Source organism: Melopsittacus undulatus, chromosome 7, assembly GCF_012275295.1.
Source record: "Melopsittacus undulatus isolate bMelUnd1 chromosome 7, bMelUnd1.mat.Z, whole genome shotgun sequence".
Taxonomy (NCBI): domain Eukaryota; kingdom Metazoa; phylum Chordata; class Aves; order Psittaciformes; family Psittaculidae; genus Melopsittacus; species Melopsittacus undulatus.
Genome location: NC_047533.1, coordinates 72,870,921 through 72,898,306, shown reverse-complemented (window position 1 = coordinate 72,898,306; position 27,386 = coordinate 72,870,921). Strand labels below are relative to the sequence as shown.

Genomic DNA, 27,386 nt, shown 5'->3' with positions numbered 1-27,386 from the left:
GACACCTGCCTCAGCCTCATGGACCCTCCGCAGTGCACGCAGCTCTGAACTCAATAGTTTGTGGCTCCCAAACGTGAATTTGCCCTCTGAGGCAAGCCAGCGATTGCAATCAACCTTCTCTCCCCAAAACATCATCCTCAGCTGTAGCACGGGTGGGACTGGAATGGCAAGGGTTAAGCTCCACACTGTGCATGGCTCTGTCTGCCCTAATCCCTTCAAAAGCCCCAAGAGCCCTCTGAGGCTGTGTGTTAGTTTTCCCCTGGGGCATCTATCTTGCTGGGAGGAATCTCTCAAACAAACCTCAGCTTCTGCCGCTCCTCCTCTTCCTCATCAACAAAACGCTTCCACTGGAAGTGGGCCGTGATGCCACTCTGGTTGTGGATGACCAGGGAACTTTGCTTTGACAGCGTGAGGGAAGTCTTCTCAACTGTCAAGGAGCTCTTGTCAAGCCTGATGTCAGCATTTACAGCTGTTCCACAGAGGCTTTTGTGAACATCTTCACCTGGAACAAAGCAAAGGCAAAGTCTTGGCTCATCTCACTTGCTGATGGAAGTACAAGGAACAGGGCAATCTGCAGGCAACAGGAGAAAGAGCTGCAGTTCTGAGCTGCATCAGCAGTTCCCCACATCAGGACATTTATCGTATCCTGACAGCTGCACATGAGATGGCATGAGGATGTCCTGGCACCACCTTAGGCACCTTATTTTGGGGGGTGTTCGTGGAGAATTATCCCCAAGGTGACAGCATTTACAGTGAGACTTTGCAGATGTGCCCGGGTGCCCTTTGGGCTGCCATCCCACTCAGGTCATAGGGAATTCTACACCCAAGTCACTCAGTGACGCTGAGGAGCCCACCTCAGTCATGGCTTGCCCAGGCTCTCCTGCAGGCAGGAGATGCCCCCACTCTCGTGTCATCCTCATCTCCTGCTCCTCAAATATTGGCCATAGCTCTCATCTCAGAAACCAAGCGGGAGCATTTGAAATGAAATGGACAAGGGCAGAAAGAACAATGGCAAGTACAAAGCAGCTTCTGTGCTGAGCTCTGCACTCAACAGGGTGCTATGGGGCCCTCGGATCCATCTGCCAACTCCTTCTTTTGCTCCTGCTGCTCTCACACCCAAGTGCCTCACCACTGCCAGAACATTCTTCCTTGTCAAACATGCTGCTGTTACCACTTCACCACTGGAGAAGTGAGTCCCTTCACTAGGGTAAGTGTCCGCTGGAAAGCTGGAGACTTCCAGCATCGGAGCAACACGCACAGCAGCACAGCCATTCCCAAGGGTTTCTCCAAGGTGCTGTTCACCACCTACCTTCAGACATCATTACACCCTCACATTACTGACTCCAGCCCTAGCAGCAGCTTCTTCCTAAACCTCACCATTAAATAACTGCTGCTCACAAGGGGGTTTCAACAGAATCACTCCCAGGCTACAGCAAAGCTCAGAGCACCCTAATGGCTACTGCTGCCACACTTACTGCTCCTCACAGTCACAAGACCTCAGCGTGGCCCAGCTCTCGGCAGAGCACCCACTGTACACATGCATCACATCACAAGAAGAGGGTCTCTACCTCAAAGGCCTTGCCAGGAACTGTAACACAACACATCGGGATGAAAAGCAATGACCAGTCAGGAGAGCTCTATGTGACAAGTTGTAGGCTCTTCAGACAGCTCTCTTGCACATTAAAAGCCATCTCCTTTTCAATCAGGCTCCTTGCTACGCCTTCTTCCCCAACGGAGCACCCAGAATATTCCCCATCGCCCCCTGTGCACTGTGCTTAGGAAGATCTGCTGCCTTGTTACAGGCTGAAATATTCCAGCACAGCAATATCTGGCAGCCAGCATGGAAGCTTTGCTCTACCCAGCGTGAAGGAGTCTTGCAGAAGGGATTCAACAGGACAATGAAGCCATCAGACAATGATGGCAGACACTGCTCTCTTTGGAAGGACACACCGAGGGTGCACCAAGCACTTACCTGTGTCATAGTGAACAATCATGGGACTTGTATAAACACCGGTCTTTGGTGGGTGAAATTCCACCGTGACTTGCATCGCTTCTCCAACGCCAAGAGTCCCAATGGAGGGATCCACAGAGAAAGGGCTGCAACACAAAGAGAGAGATCTGGGTCCTCCGTTAACTTTGCAGTCTAGTTCACTTCAGCTCTCTTGTGCAAGCAAGGAGCAAGCAAACCACAGGCGGTACAAGAAAACCAGAGCATCCAGGATCAGAAACAGAGCGGGTGACTCTCCCTGCTGAAGAATCCCATGCAGAAGAACCCTGCAGAGGATCCCGTGGTATAACATGACCTCAGCCCCCCATCCTCTGCACACAGTTCTCAGCTCTTCACCTCTGCCATCCAGTTACTCACAATTCTACGGTTTTTGTGTAGCTCACTTAAACTTTTGTAATGCTTCCCATTTCTTTATTGCAAATCAGGACTGAAATAGTTCATTGCTGAAGTTCGGGAACTCTTAAAACCCTTGTCAAGGAGCTCTCAACACATGCTCTGTCACCCAATAGAGTAGTTGGCAAGTGCATTGCAAATAGATGCTAGACTTCACTGGGTACTTATTGTGGTGGTGACAACTAGGCCTGGAAATCCCAGAAGTAAACTGTACAGTGATTTACAAGTTCCTGCCCATGGAGCTCCACAGGGAAAAGCAGCAGCCTGCTTAAAGAGCACCCTAGCAGCCTGCTTAAACAGCCTTGCCAGCCTTTGGCAGAAGCTCCTCTCAGACCCTCGTGTTTCACAGGAGACAAGTTGAAAGTCTTCTGAATCCCGTTTCCTGGAGAAGAAACTGAAGCAGCTCAGGTGCACCAACTGAGACGCAGCAGGTCTTTGGTGCGTTCTTAACCTCAGCTCCTGCACTGAGACCTCTGGGACCAAGCAACTCTCAACTCCCAGCCAACTGAACCGCCTGCCTTGCGGATGCAGTGTCACAAACACATTCCCCTCTCCAGTGCAGCAAACTGGAAAACCAGTGACTGGCTTCTGAGACCAACAGGAACAGGACAGGCTGTCTGCAACACAGTTCACCTCAGGCATTGGATGACGGGACCACCAGACTACCGTGACCTTGTGGCCTCCAGAGACCGGGTGTACTTGGTTCCTAGTGGTATGGAACCATTTCAGAAGGTTATTTGTGACCACAAGGGTGCAAACCAGCTACTCAGCTACCTGAGCCCTCTCCAGGAAATGTGGGAGAGAGACAGCTCCAGGAGAAAAGGCCCCCAACCCTTTGCAAATGCACCAGGCACTTGGAGCATCTTTCACCTGCTCCCTCCTTAGCTTTCTGGTAGTCCACTTCTGAAGCCACCGCCTGCTCCTCTCCACTTCAGAGCTCATTCTGCTTAGGCATATTTGGTCCCAGAGCAAGCCCACGGGAAAACAAAGGCCCTGGACCACACACTCTTATTGCCAGGGCCTCCAGAGCAATTGCTTTCATCTATGATCTCTGCTTGCTAATATAGACATAGCTGCTGATCAACTCCTCAGTGCCTCTCACCAGCTCATTGCTTGCCCATTTCTTGATGCTGCCTTTGGGCTCCATGACCTGAGCCCCTCGAGCTGTCCTCTGCCACACAGCACCTTCTGCAGCACTCCAGCTGCCTTCCTACCTTGGCTCTTCCAATCCAACAGCATCAGATTTGCAAGATGCTGCCTTGGAGACACCACTGCACTGTAAAACTTGCTTGCAGAGCTTTCTCAAAGCACCGTAAGCAATGGCAAACCCCACGTGTCCTGCCCATGTCCAACACCTCAGATGCTCTGCCTCCTTTTTCTCACTGTTTACAACTCCGTAAGCACGCAACAGCGTTTTGCACAAGAGATGAGCTCCTTTACCTCAGAGTGGTGATGCTGTAGCAAGCCTCCCGCTTCCCCACGTTGCGCACCAGCAGAGTCTTCTGGGTGCTGAACCTGACTGGACACTCGGAGAAGTTCAGCTGCTCAGGGAAGTCCAGGCTGGCTCGGGCACCTATGGCTCGGATAGGCACAAAGAACTTCTCCCTCTCTGTGATGATGATAAGCTCCTCAAAATAATCCTGCAGGGAAAGAAACAAGCTCAGCACAGTGCCTTTAGCACCATGCCTGTGCCAGAAGAACTGCTGCTGGTTTCTGTGACTCTCACAGTAGCATTCGATAATGTACTCGCACTTTTTACCTTCATGGCCTTTCATTACAGATTATTTCACAAGCAGGGGCAGCCAGGGACCATGGGGCAGATCCTCTGTAGTTTTCTAGAGGCATGCTGCTTGAGGATAGGACAGACTATTCAACTACATTTAAGCAGCAAACACAAGATGAGTAAAAGGCCATGCACAGGCAGCAGACTCTCAGCCCTCAAGCCAACGGACATTCCATTAAATATTCCACCACCGAAGGACAAAAGAGCCTGAAAGAGGCAAGAGCCTCCAGCCTATGGGAGCACAACCTTCAGCACCAGCAAAGAGTCTCCCCCAGGTCTAGATCCAGTGCAACCCCACTGAACCCAGGACACTTCTTCAAAACCCACACCAGATGCCTGCTTTGGAATCCAGCCCTGCAGGTTCACCTCCCCTCAAGGCACCATCTCTCAGGACCTCCACTCTCACCTTGTTCTCATCAGGTCGGAAAAGGATGCGGTAGGTTGAAGACGTGCCCGGGGCTACCTTATAGTCCTCATCACTCGGGCTGATCAACTCAAAGTAAGGAGAGTTCCCCAGGATGACGTTCAGCAGACGAGGAACCTGCACGAAAGACACACAACTATGATTTTGTCACTTGGGGAAACTTGAGAAGGGACCAGGACAGGCCACGTGACAGCCTCCTTACCACCTTCCCAAAACACTTTTAGCTCTGAAGGTACACGCACGGAACACACAAGGCTGGACTTGAATCCCTTCTGCTCAGCTACAGACCTGCAGGACAGAGGCAGTAGGAACAACATGTCCTGCTGTGAAGGAAGCAGGAAGGAGATGCAGAACCTCAGGTCATCTGCGTATTCAACAGGCCCAAAGAACACGCTTGTTTCTGCCTGCACACATCCATGCGATCATGCCTCTGGAGGAGGAATCTATTATCTGAAGGCAAACCAGCGTGGGTTATACGGGGGGAAGAAAGTCACTTCTGACACACACACCAAGCTGGAGTGGGCTTTTCAAGCTGCGGTGCTAGTCATGGGGGTGGGCTGGAAAGAGAAGGAGATCACAGACACTCTGGCCTTCCTGAGAAGAAAAGCTTACCTCAAGAGCAAAAGGACGAGCACAGGAAGACAAAAGAACAACCCCAGCAAGAAGCAGATGGCTAAGAGAATTTACAGGGGGCTGCAAAGCAGCAAGGGAGATCCATAAGACAAGGAAAGGCTGCTGCAGAGATGAGAATACCCAATGTGCCTGTATGATGGAAAGCCAGACAACCCCCCCAGCCTGTGCCTATCTATTATGGTCCTCAAAGGCACTTTCTGCTTTGAGATACATGACCAGCACTGCCTCACAGTGTCACTTCATTACTGAAAGCCACCCTGAGCTCTCTGGAGGCTCTTGCTGCCTGGTGACTGCAGCCAGGCCTCTGGCTGCTGCAGGAGAGCCCCATTTCTGGCTGTCCCTCCTCATAGCCAGCCCTTCCTGCAAGCATCCTGCTGCAAGTGTCTGTCCTCTGGGATACCACAGTGTCGTGGTTTAAACCAAATCCCCCAACTCCTGGAGAGTTAGGAAGGAGAATCCAAAGAATGTAGCCCCCACGGATTGAGATAAGAACGGTTTAATTGCTAAGGCATAACACAAAACCCCTACTGCCATTTACCACTACAAATAATAATGATACAGCAAACAGCAAGTGAAGAGAATACAACACCCCACCAGCCACCGACCCATAACTCACTCCACGCTGCCCGGCCGAGCACCATGTGCTCCCTCCTCCATTTTTCTCCAGAGCCCTCCCCTCCAGCCTTCTCTTTCCCAGTATGCATCCTGGGCATCACGTGCTATGGTATGGAATACCTCATTGGCTAGCCTGGGTCAGGTGTCCTGTCTCTCCTTCCTCCCAGACTCCCCCTGGCTGGAAAAAACCTTGAACAAAAACACCCTCAAAACATGCTCAAACCATGACACACAGGCACAGAGACAGCAAACAGGCATTCTCTAGCACACAGGCAGCAACTCCCCAGCACCCAGTGTCAGCTCAGAAAGTAGAACAAGGAGAGTTTGAATGACAGGCAGCTCCACTGATGAGCACACGAGGCTTGGAACAAATGGAGGCTCATTCTGCACCCCCCACCCAAGCCTGAGAACCCATGGCCAAGGCAGCCCTCAATGCTCTAAACACCCTTTGCTCCCAGCAATGCCCTGGGGCAGCAAGCTCCAGGAGCCCATTCTTCCCACAGCAGCCACACGTTCTGGTCACCAAGTCCCTTGGGACGTGAGCCCAGGTGGCAAAGATCTTCAGCAAGAGCCACCCAGGACACCTCTGAGGGTGCTGAGGAGCAGCCTGAAGACAGGAAAGCAATTCGACAGCAAGTAGGCAAGAGCAGCAAGCACATAGTGAAGCACTTCCCTATCGGACTGCTTACAGAGCACCTACTGGGCTCCATTACACTTTGCCTCTCTTACACTTTGCTGCTAGCTGCAGTTTTAGGAAGCAGACAACCTCAGCTGTCATGCAGGAGACATCAGTAGGATTCAGAGGGATCTGGGAAACTCATGAGACAGACCTGGCACAATGTTCCTTTTCTCCAGGACATGACCAAAACCCAGCAAAATTACAACATAAGAAACTCTCTTGGGATTATCAGCTCTATTTTTGTGCATTTCAATATGCCAAGGGTTTTCCTTAGACCTGGTCTTCCTTTTACACCAGGGCTGTCCAATGCCTGAGGTCGTACTAGCTTCAAAACTAATTCATTTTGGGTAAAATCAACAGCGTACACACTGCCTCCCCTTCACAGGGCATATAAAACCCAAACTGCAGCTGTACCAGTCTATTACGTTTTATTGGGAATGGCACCAACATCAATGCAGATGTTGTTTTCCACTTGGGAAGAACAAATAGAGCAAATTCACTTTTGCCTCTTCGCTGGTACTTGGCAAAGGCAAACATCTGAGGTGCTGCACGGCTGAGGGAGCAGCTGAAGCCAAAAGACACAGCGGGAATGAAGCAGAGCAGTAGGAAAAGAGAAACTGAGGCCCATTATAATAAGCAAAGGGCACACCTACAGCAGAGATTGCCCAAAGTCACTGTGAACCACACCAGTCGTTTCCCTTGGCCATAGGTACCCACACTGCAACTTCCCAGTATTGCCAAGCTACACCAGGAATGACACAGAACTCTCTGGCAGTACCTGAGGGACCACACCTTCATCCTTCCTTGCCAAAGGGTCTTCCATGCTCTACCACACCCCTGTAAAACCTGTCATCTCAGGAGATACTTTGCCTTCTCTTGCTCTTCCTCCCCCCACATTAAGCCCTAACAGTGTCACTCCTTTTGTCCCGTCCTTTGATTCTCCCAACAGGGAGATTTGAGGAGGGGGTTAATTCACCTGCACACTTCCACCTCCCCCCGTGCCCTCCTCTCACACACACATCTTGCTCTTTCTTACGCAACAGGATCCGGAATTATGCCTGTTTCTGACTTTTCTCTGCTTCCAGCACACTTCCTGTTACGCAGCAAGAGAATCCCTGTGCAGAAGAAAGTGCTCCGGGACAGGATGCTGAACTCAGCCCCTTCCCTGCCTCCTGTCTTTTCCCACCGGCTTGCTCTTGGCACATGTCTCACTGGAGCAAATGTTTCCCCAACTGAAATTCAAAAGTTCTCCTTTTCCCCCTTTACAGCAGAGCAGAACAAAATTGCTGACATCGCTCAGCTTTTCCCTGCTCAATTTTCTCAGGAAATCTCAAAAGGATCACAACCTTTCCAGTTCAAGCTGGACACCTTCAGGACCACATTACCCTGGCTGTGCTGGGATTCTCCAAAGGGAAAGCACAGCCATGCTGGCTTAGAAACACCTCAGCAGAACTGAACTGAGCTTAGCAGGAGCTTCAAGCGGCACCTCAAGTCCTCCCCTTTAACTGCTCCTGCTAAGCCAGCCTGTTCCACTGCTCTTCCAAAACACCCAGCCTGCAGTGCTAATGCCAGCAGTTACAACTTACTCCAGCACAAAGTGGAGAAGACTCAAGACCTGTGCTTTGACAGGCACTTGCACACAGGTGGCTGAACAGGCTGAGAGAGGAAAACAGGGCCTGCCAGAAACCAAGACTGACCAAAGAGCCACCAGGACACGGTGCACACTCGAGGTGAAGCATGACAGCAGGCAAGAACTGCACAGCCCTCGACAATCCCATCAGTCCAGGGCTTTCAAGGGGAAGCATGCTGGCTCAAAGAGCTCCTTTGGGTAGATACCACCAGTGCACGGCCAAAACCAGAATCCCCAGCATGGGAACATTTCCCCCATCTTGCAGAATAACGCTGGTGAGACATTTTATTCTGCATGCGCTGCACTGCAGCAGGGAACTTGCTCTGCTGCACACCATGTGAATTCCACTGCTCTCCTCCTCCAGCCCAGTGCTCAACCTCCACAGCCCAGCACTTACCCTGTCTTTGTTCCTCAGAGCTAGCGACGCTATGTAGAACTGGTGGGGAATGTAGTTCTCAAACACCACCTCGGATGGGAAAGGCTGGAACGACCTCTGGTCCCGATCAACGGCTGAGAACTGCAGATGCAAGACAGAGCAGAGAGAGCTTCAGCTGCTGGGAGAAAGATTAACGAAGGAAGAGCCCACACTGATCTCTAGTAAATACAGTCTCTTGGTGACTACATCTGCCCAGCTCACGCTAGGAGATGGCAGCTCACCCACCTCTGCTCTCAGCTCAGCAAAGGGTTCTGGACCATGTTGAGCAGCCTCAAGCTAAGAAGCTCTTTTGGAGGCTCTTTCTTCAGGTTGCCTTCTCCAACAGGCAAAGCAGCGCTCACCTCCAGCAGAGCCCTCTGCTAAGCTGCTCGCTCAACTCCAGACACTTGCTGGAACAGCCACCAGCACTCAGGGAGCAAGCAAAACCCAGCAGTTTCCATGAGCCTCCACAGGAAACAAGTTGCGGGTGAACTTCCCTCTGGGACAGCAACACTGAGTCCCACACATCCCACATATCTTTTTTTGATGGAGAGCCGAGAAACCAGGCGGAAGACACCAGTACCAGGGAGGAAAGGCCAACAAGAAAGTAACAGGGCAGTTGGGAAACAGATAAATGAGGTGAATGCTGGATGGGGATGAAGTTCAGCTCTTTCCCCAGCATTACTGGGCAACCTGAGCTAGGCTGCAATTCGTATCCCGTTTCCCCAGGAGCTTTAAAGTTGCTGCTTCACTGTATTCTATCACTGCCACCATTGAGGGAGTCCTGTGACCCCAAGCACGTGGCAGTTGACTACAACAAAGCCAGAGGTGGCTCTTTGAACAGCAGGGTGAGAAATAGCAGCTCCTGCCCTTGTGTCCTGCCCCAGCCCTACCCCCAGTAGCTTTAGCAACGGTAGCTCAACTCCAGCAAAACCCACCAACTGCAGCACAGGTTCCATTGGCTTCCTGCAGATCAGGACTTCAATGGCTCACTGCAAACACACGTTTTGCCTTTCCCCCAGCAGAAAGAACTCCACCGCCACCAGTAGGAAATGACAACAGGACCTAATCATCAAGCTGCTTGGGTGAGCTGGAGGCAAGTCAGCCACAAGCACGTGCCCTCTTCAAATAGCACGTCAAACAGCAAGGAAAAGGCCAGGGAAACGCTACCTTTTGATGGCAGACTTCACCCATGTCCCGAAGCTGGGCAGTCCGGGGCCGCCTCATCTCCCGAGGCCTCGCCAGCCTTTGCTTGCTGCTGAGAGACTCTTGTGCCTCTCTGACCAGCTTGGGATTACGAGATGCTACCACTCTGCTCTGGAATCCATCCGCCCTTCTGGAGGACCTCATGGGCCGGGGGGTCTTGCCACTGGCCATGTCGCAGAGCTCACCTGGAAGAAGCAACAATTGGACAATCCACAACCCCAGAACCTTAAAACCCCACACCCATGGAAGCCTGGAACCCACAACCTTAGGGAAGGGCCCTTAAAACTCACCCACTCCCAACCCCTGCCAGGGCCACAGACACCCTCCACTAGAGCAGCTGCTCCAAGGCCCATCCGACCTGGCCTTGAACACTGCCAGGGATGGGGCAGCCACAGCTTCTCTGGGCAATCTGTGCCAGGGCCTCGCCATTCCTGGCACACCCAAAGGACACAGCCGTGTCTCCAGCCTCTGGCATCCTTCCTAAGCACAGAACGCAGGGCCTCCCCACCCTCACTCATCATTAGACCACATTTAGGCTCCATTCATAGACGTAAAACCCCACAACAGACAGCCCCTGAGCCAAAACAGCCTTTTGCTCTGGGTGCAGTCCCACCAGCCACGGAGACACACCAGGGGCTGCTGGCACTTCTCACCCTTTCTGCAAGGAGCCTGCTGATGTTTCTAACTAACTCAGCACAGAGCTCAAGACTCTGGTTAAGAACCAGAGTTTCTCAAGGCTACTTTGCCTGCTTGAAGTTACAAAGATTAGCTGGCAAAAACGGCTCCTTCCAGGCAGGAAACCACCCCACTGCCCAAGAGCACTTCTCCATGCAGAAGGATGCCCTCATTGTCACTTGGTAACACCCAAACTCGAGGCTCCCTACAGGCATTCCAGGCTGCCACAGCAGGAAAGAAGCAGGAAACCATCAAAGGCACAGGAGCAATTACCACAAATCTAAAGAAAATCCAGGAGGATATTCCCTCCTGCTTCCCTGTGTTCCACAGCACCTCTGTTGTGTGCACTTGCTCTACACAGCAAGACAGCACCTAGGCAAAGATGGCCATTCCCTGCCCCTCGACTCTCCCCCACACCCTGCACGCAAGGCAATCACTTCATGCCTTTACGCCCAAGACAGCTACAGCACGGCACAAACGGTGTTTGTGGTGCTGGGCCCTTGGCAGCTTCAGGAAACAAGGCTACCGGTTCCTTTTGTTCTTGCACCAAACACCAGAGCTCTGCACTGCCTCTGCTCAGGAGGACCTGCTGCAGCAAGAGCTGGCCTTTAAAGCTGGAGAGAACTGCTTGTCAGGGGAGAAACCTCATGGGGATGATCCAACATTCATCTGATTTCAGGGTTTATTACCGGCTCTTAACTGCCTCATTCGTCCCAATTCTCCAAACTGTGATTTCACTTCACTTGAAATGAATCCTGTTGTCACCCCCACAACGCTTATTTCCAGAGGGCTTCCAACCTGCACAGCCCGGCCAGCCCAGCAGCTTCCCCTGAGCCCTGGAGCAAGGCTCTTCCCCAGCCCCAGAGCCCGCAGGGACCAGCCTCCCAGAGCAGCAGGAAAGGAGCACAACGGAGCAATCGGGCACATCTCCCTGCAGGGGCAGGACAAACCAGCACCCAGGACACAGCACCCCTCCAGCCCACCACCCCGGGGCTCCCTGCTCCCCACCTCACACAGACAAGGCTCCCTTTGCTGCAGGACCTACAGCCTAGCTCCAAGTCTCTACCATCGCTGCAAGCCGCACGGCAGTTCCACAGCCCCTTCAAGCCCTTCTACCTGCCCAGCCCTGCTCTTAGCCCAGGGGTGTTTAAATCCTGCGGCTATCACACAACTGCCCCATCCCTGCTGCCAACGGAGCTGCCTCCTCCCTGCCCAGGGCCAGACGCTACCTCAGCACGGGTGATTCACGCTTCTCCTGGAGGATTCCTCCCCGCAGGGCCTTGGCTCCCCAATGCCCTCGCGCTGCTCGGCACCTGTGGGCAGCTGGAGGGACAGGAGCTGCCTCGGTGGGGATGCTGCCCACCAGCACAGCAGGGAACTGCTGCTGGGCTGCCAACAGCCAGGGGAACCTGGGCACCAAAGGACAGGGCTGGCACCTGGGCTGCCCAGCCCCTCTCCTCAACGCTCTGGCTTTGCCAGCTAGGGCAGGGTTTCACCAGCGCCTCCACAAAGCAGAGCTCAGAGCCTGACGGTAGCTCAAGCCTGCTCCTGCCTCAGTGCATTGAGCAGCAGCAGCTCCCTCTATGTCACAATAGGAGAGGTTCACACGCCCCGGAAAGAACGTGCTCACCCTCCCGCACCACTTCCACACCAAGGCCACCACCACTTGTGGCTCTGGGATTTCTCCAGCTCCAGGCTGGAGTGGAGACCCTGCTGCTTCCTGCCTTCAGCTCTCTCGCTATCACTGTCGGCCGCCTTGTCTCTCCTCTGCTGGCTTCCACGGCCACTGCAGGGCCTTGCTAAAGTTACAGCCTTGCAGATCCCTGCAGCCCCCCTACGCCTTCAATGTCTGCCCCGCACTGAAGGGCTGCAGCACCATTAAAGTGCACCTTACAGCACCAGTTGTTCACGCTCCGTGAGCGGCAGATCAATTGGTTTATACACTGCACATGATTCAATCATTTCCCTGCTGCAGGAGTAAAGAAAAAAGCTTCCACACTGACTACAAAGCAACCATTTAATTCCTATTTTGCTGGCCCAGGAGGAGCCCACTCACACCAGGGCCATGGCCAGGCTGCCTTTGGGGTGACCCCTCTTGCTGTCCCTGCTGAGCACCCATCCATCAGTTTGTACCCATTCAGCCTGCGCACACGGGCACACGCACCAGCCAAGGCCACCCAGCTTCCTGGGGCATCTCAGCTGCCAGGAGCCTCACATGTTTTCAGCACAGCCTTTGCCAGAAACAAAAGCTTCCCATGAGACTCTCGGCCACAGGCAAAGCAAATCCTCACGTCTGCTTGGTGGGGATCGTGGAGCCCTCACTTTGAAACCAACACTCAGCATCTGGGGGTTTACAAACCAGCCAGGGAGGAGATGAGCCCCGAGTGCTAACTGGCTCTCCAGGCAGCCAGCCTGTGGAAACACTCCAAAACATGTCCCGCATCATGTCCAGCCACGAATCCAGGTGAAAACTGGAGAGCTCAAGCAAAGGCTTCTCTCCTCCTTTCCTAAATCCAGACAGCATTTCAAATACCCCAGTTTGGAGACCCTGACGTCAGCTGTGCAGTCAAATCTGAACTGAGGAATTGTTTTCCCTCCATCACTTTTTAAAACAAAACAGAAGTAACTTGGGCCCAACAAGTGTAATGCCTCCTTGCTCTTCTGCTCCCTTCACACTGTGAAACCATTTAACCCAGCAGCTGCCTTGCTGCAAATTTCAGAACATTCAAGAAGTTACTCACAGCTCAGGGGCAATCTCTGACACGAGCAGGGCAGCAACCGAGGCTGTGACTGCCAGGAGACAGGGCACAGAAAGATGGGCGCATTCTGGATGGAGGTTCGGGCCCAATTCAGCAAGGTACTGGCACCACGTCTCAGGTTAAACAGGAAAGGGGACAGATGTCAGGGGCACTGATAACTGTGCAGCAGCTACAGAATGGTTCAACAGTCATTCCTGGGGTTGACACTGCCTTAATCCTAACTGCCTTGGCCTCATGTCTCCACTGGCAGCTAAAAACCATCAAAGTCACCACGATACTGAGGACAGAAACATCCTACAGTAACCCCACACTGCAGGACCAGGGCTTAGTCAAAGTCACGCAGCCAGAGCAGGGCTCAGTCTCACTTCCCTCACACCCAGCTCTTCTCTCCCTCCTGCCAGGGCCTTCTCCAGGCCACCCAGCACCAAGACACACCACAGCCTAGGGAGTACAGGCTCCTCCTCTCCTCCCCCAAGATACAGAGCTTCCTTCAGAGCCTGAGCACATGGCAGCTCTTTACTTCCTGGCATCACACACATTTGAAACCACACTTACACCCGAGCACCCACAGCCCAGCAAGATCCTCCCATGGTCAGCTCCAAGGACCACACCAGCTGCCACAAGCGCTCCTTCCCTCCACCTTCTCCTGAGCAAGACAAACAACAGCCCTCACGTGCTTTACCTGCTCCACCACAGCTTGGTTGGCATCTGCAGCTTCAGACATCCCATGGCAGCTCCACTTGCAGCAGGACTGGGCTCCTGGGCTCCTGCCTTTGCAGCAAGCTGGTCATCCACAGCAGGGCTAATACTTCTCCTGTGGGGCAGCTTCAAACACCGGCACGTGGGTCTGTGGTTTGAAGCAAGGGAGAGAAAGATCAGACCAGGAGACAAAGGGAGGGGACAAGCCCAGCCCGTGACCTGCCTTTCAACCTGAGCCCACAGGAGCACCGGCCACAACCCCAGCACCTACGAAGCCCCACAGGCTCTTCAGAAGCTGTGAAAGGAGCAGCTTGGGTTATTTATCACTTGGGAAGCACTGGAGGGACAGGCCCATCTCTTGCTGCTGACAGGCAGCTGGGGCAGCTCCCTGCAGCACGCACGCTGTGCTCAGAGGTGCTGGGCAGGCTGCAGGCACAAGCCCTGCTGAGCAAGGAGATTCCAAACTGAAGCAGGCACCAAGAAATAAAAGCAAAGATGAAAGTGGCTTTACCTGCCCCAAGCAGGTGCCTTCACAGGCCCATTACAACCATGCCACAGCCACAACTGTCTGAACTCAAGCAAAACCCCAAAGCAATTGCTGCTCTGCTCAAGAATGGACCACTGGTTTGCCTTTTGCTTAGTCAACTATTTGACTGCATTTGTACCTGAAAGTCTTTGGCCAAAAACACTGGGAGTTTTGTCAAACAACAGCTGTGCAGAGGCTCTCCTGGGCTGGAACCCAAGCCAGGGCTTTGATTTTTAAACAGGGCAGCCAGTGCATCCCTTACGAGAGCCTCTGCTCTCTGCCATGCAGGTACTGTCAGACTCTACAGCTCTGATGGGATCGAGACCTCCGTGCTGACTGCCAGCACATCCCCTCTGGGCACTGGGAGCAGAGGGGCAGATCTTCATTTTCCACAGAATCCCAAGGGTTGGAAGGGACCTCAAAAGATCATCTAGTCCAACCCCCTGCAAGAGCAGGGTAACCTAGAGTACATCACACAGGAACTTGTCCAGGCAGGCCTTGAATATCTCCAGTGGAGGAGACTCCACAACCCCCCTGGGCAACCTCTTCCAGTGCTCTGTCACTCTCACAGTAAAGGAGTTCTTCCTGACGTTCACATGGAACCTTCTATGCTCCAGTTTACACCCATTGCCCCTTGTCCTATCCCTGGATATCACTGAAAAAAACCATCATTCTGACACCCACCCTTTACATATCTGTAAACACTGATCCTCATGAGCAGCTGTATTCTCTTCCCTTGTTATTTCCCTTATCATTATTATTATTGGTGGTAGCAGCAGTGGTTTGTGTTATACCTTAGTTACTCGACTTACCTCAGCCCCTGGGAGTTACACTCTTTCCATTCTCCTTCACATCCCTCCGGGATCAGGGGGAAGTTGATTGGCAAGTACATGTTCCATACAGGCCTCGGGCCAGTGAGCACGTAGAAAAGATGAACCATCTGATCAAACAACAGATTAGGAAAATATGTCAGGAAATGAAATCCTATTGGTACCAAGGTTACCACTGGCTCTATTAAGAATTCAAACTAAACCTCGGTCAAAAGAAGAGGTTAGCCCATTTGAAATTTTATATGGAAGACCATAACAGTCCCAGTTTAAAGCAGGAAGTCTTCAGGAAGTCAGAGAGAGCTATCTCTGTGAGTTTTTGATCAATCTGGGAAAACAATTGGAGGAGATAAATAAGAGAGTAGCAGGGACAAGAGCAAGAGGTTTGGATTATCCCATTCACCCTTTCAGATCTGGAGACTGGGTTTATGTTAAGAATTTTTCAGGAGATCCTCTACAGGAGAAGTGGAGCAGAACGTACCAGATATTACTGACCACCTTTACAGCAGGGAAGATAAAGGAACAACCTGCTCGGATACAGTATTCAAGAATAAAGAAAGCACCAGAACCAGAGATGTGGCAGATGGAACCTCCAGGACCCTTACGTATGAACTTGCGTCGGTCGTAATTTGGACTCGTATGATAACTGGTGCACAAGCTTGGGACCAGAATTTATACCTGAAATTAATGCAAAATGGTACTGAAGTTTTTAATCGTAGTGGCTGTTGGGTGTGTGCACAGGTGCCTAAATCAGGAGAAAGGCTGGAACTCCCATGAACTGGAGTTCCAATTCCTAACACTGTTTCATGGACAAACCTGTGGGTGAACAGTAGCAATTTGTATTCAAACGAAAGGTTAACATTTGGAATAGTTAATCCTAATCCAGGTAATAAATATCACACCTGTGCAAAAAGATGTATTACACCAGGAACCAGGGCAGGAGATCATGCTTGTTCAAATGCCACAGATGTAGGTCACCATTCAAACTGCAACCACACTATTAATATAGATGGTAACCTGGTTCAGTGGTGGCCCATTCCTAAAGGGAAAGGATGGTATTGGTTATGTGGAGAAAATGCTTATGAGACTCTACCCCCCCAGCTGGAAGGGGGCAGGCACCTTAGGTGCTGTAATACCCAATTTTACTATTACCGACAGGTATCCTTCCAGGACCTGGATTAGAACTTCTGCCAGAAGGGATGAAGATTGTTGGAAGAAGTAAATACCCTCAGAGACCACCACATTTTTGTACGCATGCAGGGAACGTTCTGGAAAACAACATAATCCACACGTAGCCTCATGACTATGTACGTATGCCCAGGGACTACATAAGGATGGCCTGTGGAGCAACAGGGGGACACAACGGCAGGAGGAGCTCTCCCCCGTGTCTCCCGGCGCCGCAATGAAGAATACCTGATGTCAGCTTGAAAACTGTGTTGGCAAGTTTGTGCCTGGAGTTTTCTCCCAATCACTGCACTGGGTTCAGCTCTAACAGTTCTTTTCCTCCTTCTTAACAGACAACCTCAAATGAGTTCAGATTGTTTTATAAAGAATGCACAAAAGCTTGGATTATTTCTTCATTGACTTAGGTTTTGTGGTTTGGTTTTGTTGGGGTTTCTTTGTTTTCGTTTCTTTTTTCCCCATTCTTGTGCAGTATTATCCTAAAGTTGTATGAAACCTTCATGGAGATTCTACTGCCCTGATAGCAGAGTATCCCAGACACACTGGGGAACCCCAAATGTGGTTTTACACAGGGTTCTCACACCATACAAACAGTCACGTACCACACACTTGGACCAAACACTACCACCCTCACTACCAATTACTAGTCCTAGTCCAACTCTGCCAGGCACTCATGCTACTTCTGCTGCAGTCCTGCTCCTGCCTATTGATTCAGATGTCCCTGGACCAGTCCTGCAAGAGACACTGAATAATGGTGTGTGGGACAGTGGGAGGGTTTCAAAGACATGCTGGAGGGGCTGGGAGTCTGCCATTATTTCTGCTGGGCTGCAATACCCCTTCTCCTTCACAGACAGCTCTAAGATACCCTAAAGAAAAGCCCTAGATCCAGGGCTGGGCTGAAGCTTCCAGCAAAAATCCACCACCTCATCACATTACAGGGCACACAGAAATATACAGACACACATATACAAATAAAAGATATGTGGCACTGCAGCCACTCCAACCCCTACAACAGGCACCACAACTGCTACCTCAGCAAGAGGTGGCACAGCTATTTCAATGTCAGCAACAGGCACTGAGGCTACTCCAACCCCTGTGACAGGCACTGCCCAAAGGTGACTGATGAGCTGTTGGTAGAGCTGTCTTAGAGACAGAGGAACTGCAGCAGCTCTGCCTTGCCTGGTCTCTCACAGGATCCTTCTGTGCTGGGGCTGCTGAAGGGAGAAGAACAACAAGTGCCAATCACTACCACAGCAGTGCACTGGTGGCAAGACGGCACTGACAGAGACTCCCCGATTGCCATCCATGTGCTGATCCATTGATTAGAGAGCCCAGGAGTGCTCAGCAGGACCCACTCACCCTTCAGGAGCCCCACAGGGCCCGTGCACAACCCACATTACAGTCTGATTGTAAACTGCAGCAGTGAGCCAAGGAAGAACAATTGCAGATGGGGCCCTGAGCAACAACAGCCTCTGAACAAATGAACCAGGAGATAGTTCATGCCCTTGGGCAGTGCGCACTGGGCAAGATGTGAAATGTGCTCTGCACCACACTGGGGAGAATGGGCTTACCTGGAGCCTCTGGCAGAAAGCTCCAGCGCAGACTCCAGGTCGACCCCTCGGCTTTCGGAGTCGGGGATCCCCAGGATCCAAGGCTGCTCTACCCCACCTGAAACAGAGATCCTGGCAGCCTCTGAAGGGCTTCGAGCTGCTTCAGAAGTGATGGGCACTGAAGCACAGCTCCTCCTGGCACCCCACTTGCCCGTGCTGCCTTCATGTGCAAAGGGAAGGCCTACGCATCAGGAAGTATCCCCTCCTGGCTCTTCGGCTCTGGGTGCAGGGGCCAAGCATTCGTGCCCCTCTCTGCTGCCGGGCAGCCGAGGGCAGGCATTGCATTAGCTGCTCAATGGCCAGGCCTGCCACATTTCTGTCAGCTGCATCAGGGCCTGAACCTCACTGGGAAAACACAATCCAATAGTACCTTCAGCTACTTCAAGCCTTATCACACCCAGCTGCTGCTTTCCAGGAAGGAAAAGGAAGGAAGGAAAAGGAAGGAAGGAAAAGGAAGGAAGGAAAAGGAAGGAAGGAAGGAAGGAAAAGGAAGGAAGGAAAAGGAGGGAAGGATGGAAGGAAGGGAAAGGAGGGAAGGAAGGGAAAGGAGGGAAGGAAGGGAAAGGAGGGAAGGAAGGGGAAGGAGGGAGAGAAAGGGAGAGAAAGGGAGAGAAAGAGAGAGAAAGAGAGAGAAAGAGAGAGAAAGAAAAAGAGAGAGAAAAAGAGAAAGAGAGAAAGAATGAGAGAAAGAAAGGAAGAAAGGAAGAAAGACATGAGAAGAATAAAAGAGTAGGGATCTGCACAGAGATGGAGAAAGAAGCAGCAGGGAAAGAGGAAGAGAGGGAAACAGTGGGAGAGGGAGCAGGGCAGAGAGAAGTAAGGACTACAGGATTGACAGAGATCATCAAAAGACGTGGTGGGTAGAGGAAAGGTGAGTGGGTAAAAACCAAATAGGGGCAGGGAGAGCTTGCTAGCAACACCAAGCTGTGTGGTTCGGTCGATATGCTGGAGGGAAGGAATGCCATCCAGAGGGACCCTGACACGCCTGAGAGGTGGCCAATGACAACCTCATGAAGTTCAACCAAGCCAAATGCAAGCTCCTACACCTGCGTCAGAGCAATCCCAGCAATCCCAGCTACAGGCTGGGAGCAGAAGAGACTCAGAGCAGCCCTGTTCAGAAGGACTTGAGGCTGTCAGTCAATGAGAAAATGAACATGACTGTGTGCTCACAGCCCAGAAAGCCAACAGTGTCCTGGGCTGCATCCAAAGGAGTGTGACCAGCAGGGTGAAGGAGGTGATCCTGCCCCTCTGCTCTGCTCTTCTGAGACCCCACTTGCAGCACTGGGTGCAGTTCTGGTGTTCCCAACATCAAAAGGACACGGAGCTGTTGGAACAAGTCCAGAGCAGGACACGAGAACGATCAGGGGCTGGAGCAGCTCCTGTATGGAGACAGGCTGAGAACACTGGGGTCTTCAGCCTGGAGAAGAGAAGGCTGCATGGAGACCTCAGAGCAGCTTCCAGTGTCTGAAGGGGGGCTACAAGGATGTGGGAGAGCAACTCTTCATCAGGGACCAGAGTGACAGGATAAGGGGTGATGGGTTCAAACTGAAACAGGGGAAGTTTAGGTGAGATATAAGGAAGAAGTTCTTCCCTGTGAGGGCGCTGAGGGGCTGGCACAGGCTGCCAAAGGAACTTGTGAATGCTCCATCCCTGGCAGTGTTCAAGGCCAGCCTGGACAGAGCCCTGGGTGACATGGTTTAATGTGAGGTGTTCCTGCCCATGGCACAGGCTTGGAACTGGATGATCTGAACGTCCTTTCCAACCCTAACTATTCTAGGATTCTAAAACCAGAGCAACAAACAAGACTAACAACTAAGAGAAAGAGAAGTGCAGGAGCAAGGAGCAGCTCAGAGGGATGGAGAAAGAAAGAGAAGCATCAGAAGCCCTGCAGAGTGATGGAGGAAGGGTCTGGGAGCAGCAGACACAGCCAGAGAGAGGAGAAGTAGGCAGGGAGAAAGACAGAGACGGTGGGATACAGAATGAGCTGCAAGCAGGAGAAGGGGCTGGTAGAGAGACAGAGAAAGGACTTGGAGAAGAGAGGGACGTGGAGGACAGCACAGGAATAGAAGAGAGGTCTGGGGAAGGGAGACAATGACAGCAAGGGGAAAGGGAGCGGGAGCTTGGAGAGATGAGAGGCAGACACGGCCCCAAGGGCCGGGCACTCACCACAGCTCCCGCTCTCCGTCCTGCCAGGGAACCTCTTCAGCCCAGGCCCTTCTTTCTCTGCCTCTCTGTGCTCTCCCCTTTCCTCCTGTGCAGGCCCAGGGCCAGCTGCAGGCCGCAGGCCGGGCTGGGGCAGCTCTCGGCGCTCTGGCAGTCGGGGTGCCCGGTGCCTGTGCCCACAGCGGGGCTGTCTCCATCTCCACAGGGGCTCGCTCACCTCAGCGCTGGCCCCGGCCCTCCCCTCAGCACAACCTGCAAGCCCCAGCACCAACATGGCCGCCGGCAGCCCCAGCACTACAGCTCCCAGCATGCCCCGGGGCGCTCCTCCTGCTGCCAGGCCCTGCTGGGCCACCGTCCCCTGGCCATAGGCCAGAGGGAGCAGGAGAAGGGCAGGAGCCGGAGAGGTGAGGAGCTCACCTGTGGGCTGGGGCTGTGCTGGGGTTGGTCCATGTCCCGTCTGCTTCTGCCCCACTTGTCAGCACAACCAAACAGCTGCTTGTGTCCCTTACCAGTAGAGCTGAGCATCTGCTTTGTGTCCTTACCAGCAGAGCTGAGCATCTGCTTTTGTGTCTTACCAGTAGAGCTGAGCATCTGAATTGTCCCTTACCAGTAGAGCTGAGCATCTGCTTTTGTGTCTTACCAGTAGAGATGAGCATCTGCTTTTGTGTCTTACCAGTAGAGCTGAGCATCTGCTTTTGTGTCTTACCAGTAGAGCTGAGCATCTGAATGTCCCTTACCAGTAGAGCTGAGCATCTGCTTTTGTGTCTTACCAGTAGAGATGAGCATCTGCTTTTGTGTCTTACCAGTAGAGCTGAGCATCTGCTTTTGTGTCTTACCAGTAGAGCTGAGCATCTGCTTTTGTCCCTTACCAGTAGAGCTGAGCATCTGCTTCTCCCCCTCATCAGTAGTCGATGCCTTGGCATGTTAGGTACTTAGGACAGACAATACTTTTATTTAAGCAAAGGAATTCCTTTAACCCCCTGTCCTGGTTTAAACCAAGTCCCCCAACTCCTGGAGAGTTAGGAAGGAAAATCCAAGGAATGTAGCCCCCACAGGTTGAGATAAGAACAGTTTAATAGCTAAGGCCTAACACAATAATAATGATACAGCCAATAACAAGTGAAAAGAATACAACACCCACCAGCCACCAACCCATAACTCACTCCACCCTGCCCGTCCGAGCACCGCGTGCTCCCTCCTCCATTTTCCTCCAGAGCTCCATCCCTCCTGCTCTCTCTCTCCCAGTTGCATCCTGGGCATCACGTGCTATGGTATGGAATACCTCATTGGCTAGCCTGGGTCAGGTGTCCTGTCTCTCCTTCCTCCCGGACTCCCTTCCTCCACCTGGAGCATGTGCTCAGATAAAGCCTTGAACACAAACACCCCCAAAACATACTTGTTATCAGCAACTGTTCCAGCCCAGAGCTCAAACCACAGAACTGCACCAGGTACAAGAAGGACACAAATGACTGCAACGGATGAACCCAGGACACCTAGGTAGGAAACTCGGGTTTGGATTAGTTGGGCCTTTTGTCTGGATACCCAATAACCATTCAGTCCAGAAAAGTTAATAATTTTACTGTCCACTGGATACATTCTTCCTTTGTTTCTGTAGCAATTAATAGCTCATCCACATACTGTAACAGAGTCCCCATCTGAGCAGTGGCTTCCATGATCCTAGTTCTTGTGCTGATGTCCAGAAATTGCTGGACTGTTTTAAATCCTTTAGGTAATACCATCCAACTTAATTGAATTTCCCTTCCTGTGTCAGGATTTTCCCATTCAAAATCAAATAAATTTTGGCTTTCTTTGGCCAATGGTAAGCAAAAGAAAGCATCCTTTAAATCCAAGATGGCAAAACATTTCTGATTATTATTCAATTTAGTCAATAAATCATACAAATTAGCTACTACTGGACAAATATCCTCTGCAGTTTTGTTGACTGCTCTGAGATCTTGAATCAATCTACAACTTTTATCATCCTATTTCTTTACTGTCCAGAATATTATATTCCAATTCACATTCAATTAATAATATATATTTTAAAATTTATCAATGACTTTTTTTTTTAATTCCCTTTGATCTTCTAATTCTCAGGGATATTGTTTTATTCTACTTGGGCAGGCCTCCCTTTTTATTTCCACTTTAACAGGCAAAGCATTTTTCACCTTACCTGGAACTTCAGATGCCCATACTCCCAGATATACCTGATTAAGGATTTCTTCTATTTCAGGGAGGTCCTGTTTGCTTTTCTGTTGAATTAAAGCTAAACTCAAAACTGCAATTAACTGTTTGTTTTTAACTCTAAATTCCATTCTGCCTTCTTTAAATGTTGCTTCTCACCCTAATCAAGATTTTAGAGAATTTGGCATGCATAAAAATTTATGCATTCCTATTTGTTTTCCCAGTTTGTACTTTAAGGGTTTCAGAAAGATGCCTCGGGTCCTTTGTGGTTGGTTGGTAGTTTTTCTCTTTTTCTTGGTGCTCAGCAGCTCCCACATCTGTAACAAATTCTTCTTTTCTCTCAGATTTAACACCAAATAAGTTGCTCCTCTATCCACTAAAATTCCACTTTATGTCCTCTAGTTCCTACTTTTACTTTAACCAGTGGATCTGCCAGGGTAGATTCCCCAGGTCCCTGTCAGTCTGGTTCCAATTCAGTCACTGCAGCCACACCATGGCACTACCCCCCCCAAGGGCAGTCTCACTTCCAGCATCCGAACTCTCCCCCTGCAGTTTTAAAGCAACCACCGCAGCTGTGGCTATAGCACGACCCGGCTTTTCCTTTCCTACCTGTTCCCGATTCCTATACGCTCTCCATGCTTCCTCCTGTCCACATTTATTCAACAACCCCTCAGTCCCGTCCGTGAACGTCTGTTCCCACTTGTCTGCCTGTCCCAGCACCCATCCCATGCTCACACACAGGAGCTGTGTGAGCTCCCCTCCTTTCCCCCTTGGTTTCCCTTTTTTCCCCTCACAGTCACCCTGCTCTGCAGGGGCTGCAGATGCCTCTGCAACAGCACTGCTGGTTCAACCCTTTCTGAACCGGGAATGTGCATCTACCACTTGGTGCCAGTGCAGGGATCTCTTGCTCCTTATGAATATCAGACAGGACAGATGCAGAGGGTGCTCCTCTCACAGGTACCTGTGATAGATAATTTTCCAGCCTCTCTTCCTGATTACTGTTTTTAACTCTAAACATCTTTCCCCAGTGTCACAGCTGAACAACAGCTCTCCATCCATCTTCACTTTCAGGTTTTCCCTGTCCTTTTCCAAAGCCAAAATTAAGGGATCTGGCGGAGCCATATTAATTTTGCATTGCGTCTGTCACTCCACGTGGTCTCTTCAAGTGAAGAACGTATTGGCATACATTACTTCATGCCATTTTCCTTGCAGCCTCAAAACAACATTCATTGTAACAATGTATTATAGTTCAGGTTCCATTTTTAGGCCATTTTTCCTGATCTTCCAAAGTATACAAAGGCCACCATCGGTTACAATGTTCTTCCAAAGAGCTGGACAACATTTTCTTATTTCCTGAGCCCCCAGGAGACCCTCCCAGTTCTTTCCAGTATGCCAACATGCACCCTAAAGGACTCTTGTTCATGATCTCTTCACTCTGCTGATTTTCCATTATCAATCTCTCACTCACACACACTAAGGATCCCACAGACACACTGCACACAGTTACAACACTTGAAACAGACAGAGACTAAAATTCTATCAAACAAACCACAGTTAATAACACAGTTGTAACATCCTGTCACCAATACCAAAATCACAAGACCAAAATCCTTACTGGAACAAACCACAAGATCCAAAACCATTTCCAGGAGACACCCCCTGCATCTTGCAGGACCCAAACCACCAGAAGCCCCCTGCTTCTTGAGGGTGTATACCAAACAGACGCTAGCAGCCGGGTATACACCTTTACCTACGAGATTTCTTATCTCGACTTACAGAAGGCTTCCAAACCTTGCGTACGTTTACCAAACCAACCCAATTACCAATGCAGTCTTTATGCAAGATGCCCCCTGCACCTTACAGACTATACAAAGAGAAGAATACCTTTGATGCAGATGGTCCTTGTCTGCTCCCGCAGTGATCCCAATGAGTCGAGGGGAGCCCTGTCCTCAGCGGGTCCTGCAGCCGAGCAGAGAGGGTCCCATCTGGGGTGACAAATGGATACGGAGACAACCCCAGGAACAAACTTGCCAACACAGTTTTCAAGCTCACAAGCAGGTATTCTTTATTCCGGCGCCAGCAGACACGGGGGATAACTCCTCCTAACGTGTGTCTCCCTTATTGCTACACAAGCCATCCTTATATAGCCCTTGGGCACACATACATATTCATGAGGCTACGTATGGATTACATCACTTTCCAGAAAGCTCCCCGCATGCGTACAGAACTGTGGTGGTGTCTCTGAGGGTCGTTTACTTCTTCCAACAATCTTCATCACTTCTGGCAGCCTTTGAAGCACGCGCAGTAGATGCTCATACCAGTTTAATTGGTTCACTAGCACCAGAGACATAATAATCCCCCTATCCTCCTACTTATCAGTTAGTTTACCCACAGCCTATCCTGGACACCTGCTATTGCCAGATACTCCTTATCCCTGCCTCCTGTTTTTCTAGACAGTTTTTCTTAAGACCACATCAATTCTAACGATTTATCTTGTGCCAGTATGTTCTCTATCTGTACTCTATTTTTTTCTATGTATTATGCACCTCAGTAATTTTCCACTGCTACTGTTACAAAGCCATTGAACTTAACATTGCTTAAAACTAATTCTAAAGGTTTATAAATTCCATTTTGTGATTTTGTGTTCCCCTTGTTTCACCTTGGACAACTCTTCAATCATGTTCAAAGCCAACACTTTCTACACACCTGTGTCTCTAAACCCTTCCTCATGAGATTACCCTGTGCAGGAACAGGACCCCGTGAGCTGCTGCTTGCACCAGGCACGTGGTGCCCGAGTGTATTTTGCTGTGTAGGACACTTTTCCTTGATTCCCTCCATGCTGGAGCTGTGCACAGGAGCTGCAGCATCAGACACCAGATCCAATGGAGAATTCCGGTGTGAGGAGAAGTGGTGCAAGTCCCGGGTGGACGCTGAGAGCAATGTTGGGTGGGGAGGTGAGGAGCGAGGTGCTCAGTGCAGCGCTGGACATTAAGGGCTGCTTTTCCTGCCTGTGCAGCCTCTGGAAGAGACACTCGGGATCAGTGGCAATGGAACAGGAATTTCTGAACGGAAAAGTGATAAAATAAACCCTTTCAAATCACTTTTATCAGATGCTCTTTGTAATCTCCCTGCACTCAGAAACCTCCCAATTCCCTGGAAGACAATCTGGAAGACTTGACAAAATGCACAGGGTGAGACATGGCTCGTCAGGGTTTAATGAGCCCCATGGGGTATTTGGGCTGAGTCCATGAACCTCAGGTGCTGAGAGGAGACTGAAGAAACCTCTCAAGAAGTCCAAGTCAGAAACAAAGCCCCAAGTCCCTTCAGCATTAATGTGCCCCACTGAGGGCTGCTCCTGACAAAGCTTCCCCAGGGACTCATTAAAGCTAGTACCTGTAGGCTGTGATTACAGCAGACAAAGGCAAAGTGCAGGTGTCTGATGGTGAGAACACCCTTGGTGTGTTTGATGAAGCAGAAAGGCCAAGCCCTGAGCACAGCCCTTGGAGAAGTAGAGCCTGAAACCCTGAGAATGAAATTTCTCCTCCCAGGCCTTGATGAAAGAGGCAAGTGCCATAGGGCAGGGGACAGAGACCTTTTGTTCTCTGGAGCCTTTCAGCCTTGCCAGAATCCTCCCTCATCTCTGCTGCAGGCTGTCCTGCACTGGCCCATGCCTGCACCTCTGTCCCTTCAGGCTGCTGACACCCATCTTGCTTTCCCAGCCAGCTCTCCCCTGGCATTTCTGTCCCTTCAGTCCCATCTCTGCACCCATGGCTGTCTGTGCCTTGAAACACAAAGCCATGGGCTGAGCCAGACTCCCTCTGGGTCACCTCTTGCACCACAAGTCCACCTTTTGACACACATTCCTCTTTCCTAACTTGGAGTCTGAACCTTCCAGGCTGCACTCTGTAGAGGTTTCCTTCTCTTCCTGCTAGCAAGAAAACCTCCATCATCTCTGAAGACACATTTCCAGTAGTTGCAGGCTGCTACTATAGTGTCAATCCATAAGGTGGAGTGAATATCCCTCATCAAGCTGATCTAAAGGAGGCTTCTTGAGGAATGGGTGATGCCATCAGGATAGAGAACTGAGCACCATGGGAGAGCAGTGGGAAAAGCCAATGGTCTGGATTGAGAACTTGCTGGCAAGAGCCAAGAGGAAAGGTGTTGTCCTTGGGTGCAAGGTATCCCATGCTGTGGGGACAGGGCACCTCATCTGGGACAGCTTCCTGCCTGTAGCCCCCTCTCTGCTGCGCACACCCCACTCTCTGCCCGCACTCACCAGTGTCTCACAGGAGCTTTGCACTTCCCCTGCAGCAGACACCTGACTGCAGGAGGTTCCTGCATCCTCCAGGCTCAGGGATGGATCCTGCATTCCAGGCGAGTTTGGGCAGTGCAGGAGAGGGAGACAGGAAGGTCGGCTCATGGGGCAGATGAGCAGTGTTCAGGCACCCCCAGCTCTGGGCATTCCCCATGTGCCACACTGAGGCATGTTCCCATCAGGGAAACTTCTCAGACAGCCTCTGGTGTGTCCAGGGCCTGCAGCCACACTGCAGGAACACCTACTCCTCCTGCACCTACAGACATCAACTGCTCTCCATTGCTGGGCTCTGTCCTGCTTGTAAGGGTTTGTTAAAGCCCTGAACCATCACCTTGCTTCTTGCTGACTTCCCTCCAGCCTCCCTCACCTCCCTGCACTCTGCTCATTGCCACCAGGAACCAACTGAAGAGTCCAGAAGCTCTCAAGGCTTCCTCAGGGGTGACCATGTTTCTCCATTCCCCATTGCTGGATCCATGGAGTGCCAGGTGTGAGGTTCCTGCAGAGGCAGAGATGCCCCTGGGCAGAGCCCTGCTGCCGGGAGGGGTGTGCAGGGCAGAGCTGAGCACACAGCCCATGGGATGGGCTCTGGCAGCACTGAGAGGGAGCAGAGCTGGGCACAGAGCAGCAGCTCCTGGCAGGGACAGCTCCAGGCAGCAGAGC

The 27,386-nt window shown here is 51.3% G+C and overlaps 1 protein-coding gene across 1 annotated transcript in view; it reads right to left on the bottom strand.

Annotated features, from left to right (window-relative positions):
• LOC117436459 (hydrocephalus-inducing protein homolog) overlaps positions 1-27,172 on the bottom strand; it is a 37,128-nt gene extending 9,956 nt beyond the window's left edge. Inside the window, exons 1-7 of the mRNA XM_034064517.1 lie at positions 27,094-27,172; positions 9,751-9,971; positions 8,563-8,682; positions 4,591-4,725; positions 3,842-4,041; positions 1,973-2,097; positions 301-502 (exon numbers count right to left, since the gene is read on the bottom strand). Coding sequence (XP_033920408.1) covers positions 301-502; positions 1,973-2,097; positions 3,842-4,041; positions 4,591-4,725; positions 8,563-8,682; positions 9,751-9,971; positions 27,094-27,172 — 1,082 coding nt within the window. The remainder of the gene's footprint in view (positions 1-300; positions 503-1,972; positions 2,098-3,841; positions 4,042-4,590; positions 4,726-8,562; positions 8,683-9,750; positions 9,972-27,093) is intronic.
• Between the last annotated feature and the right edge of the window lie 214 nt (positions 27,173-27,386).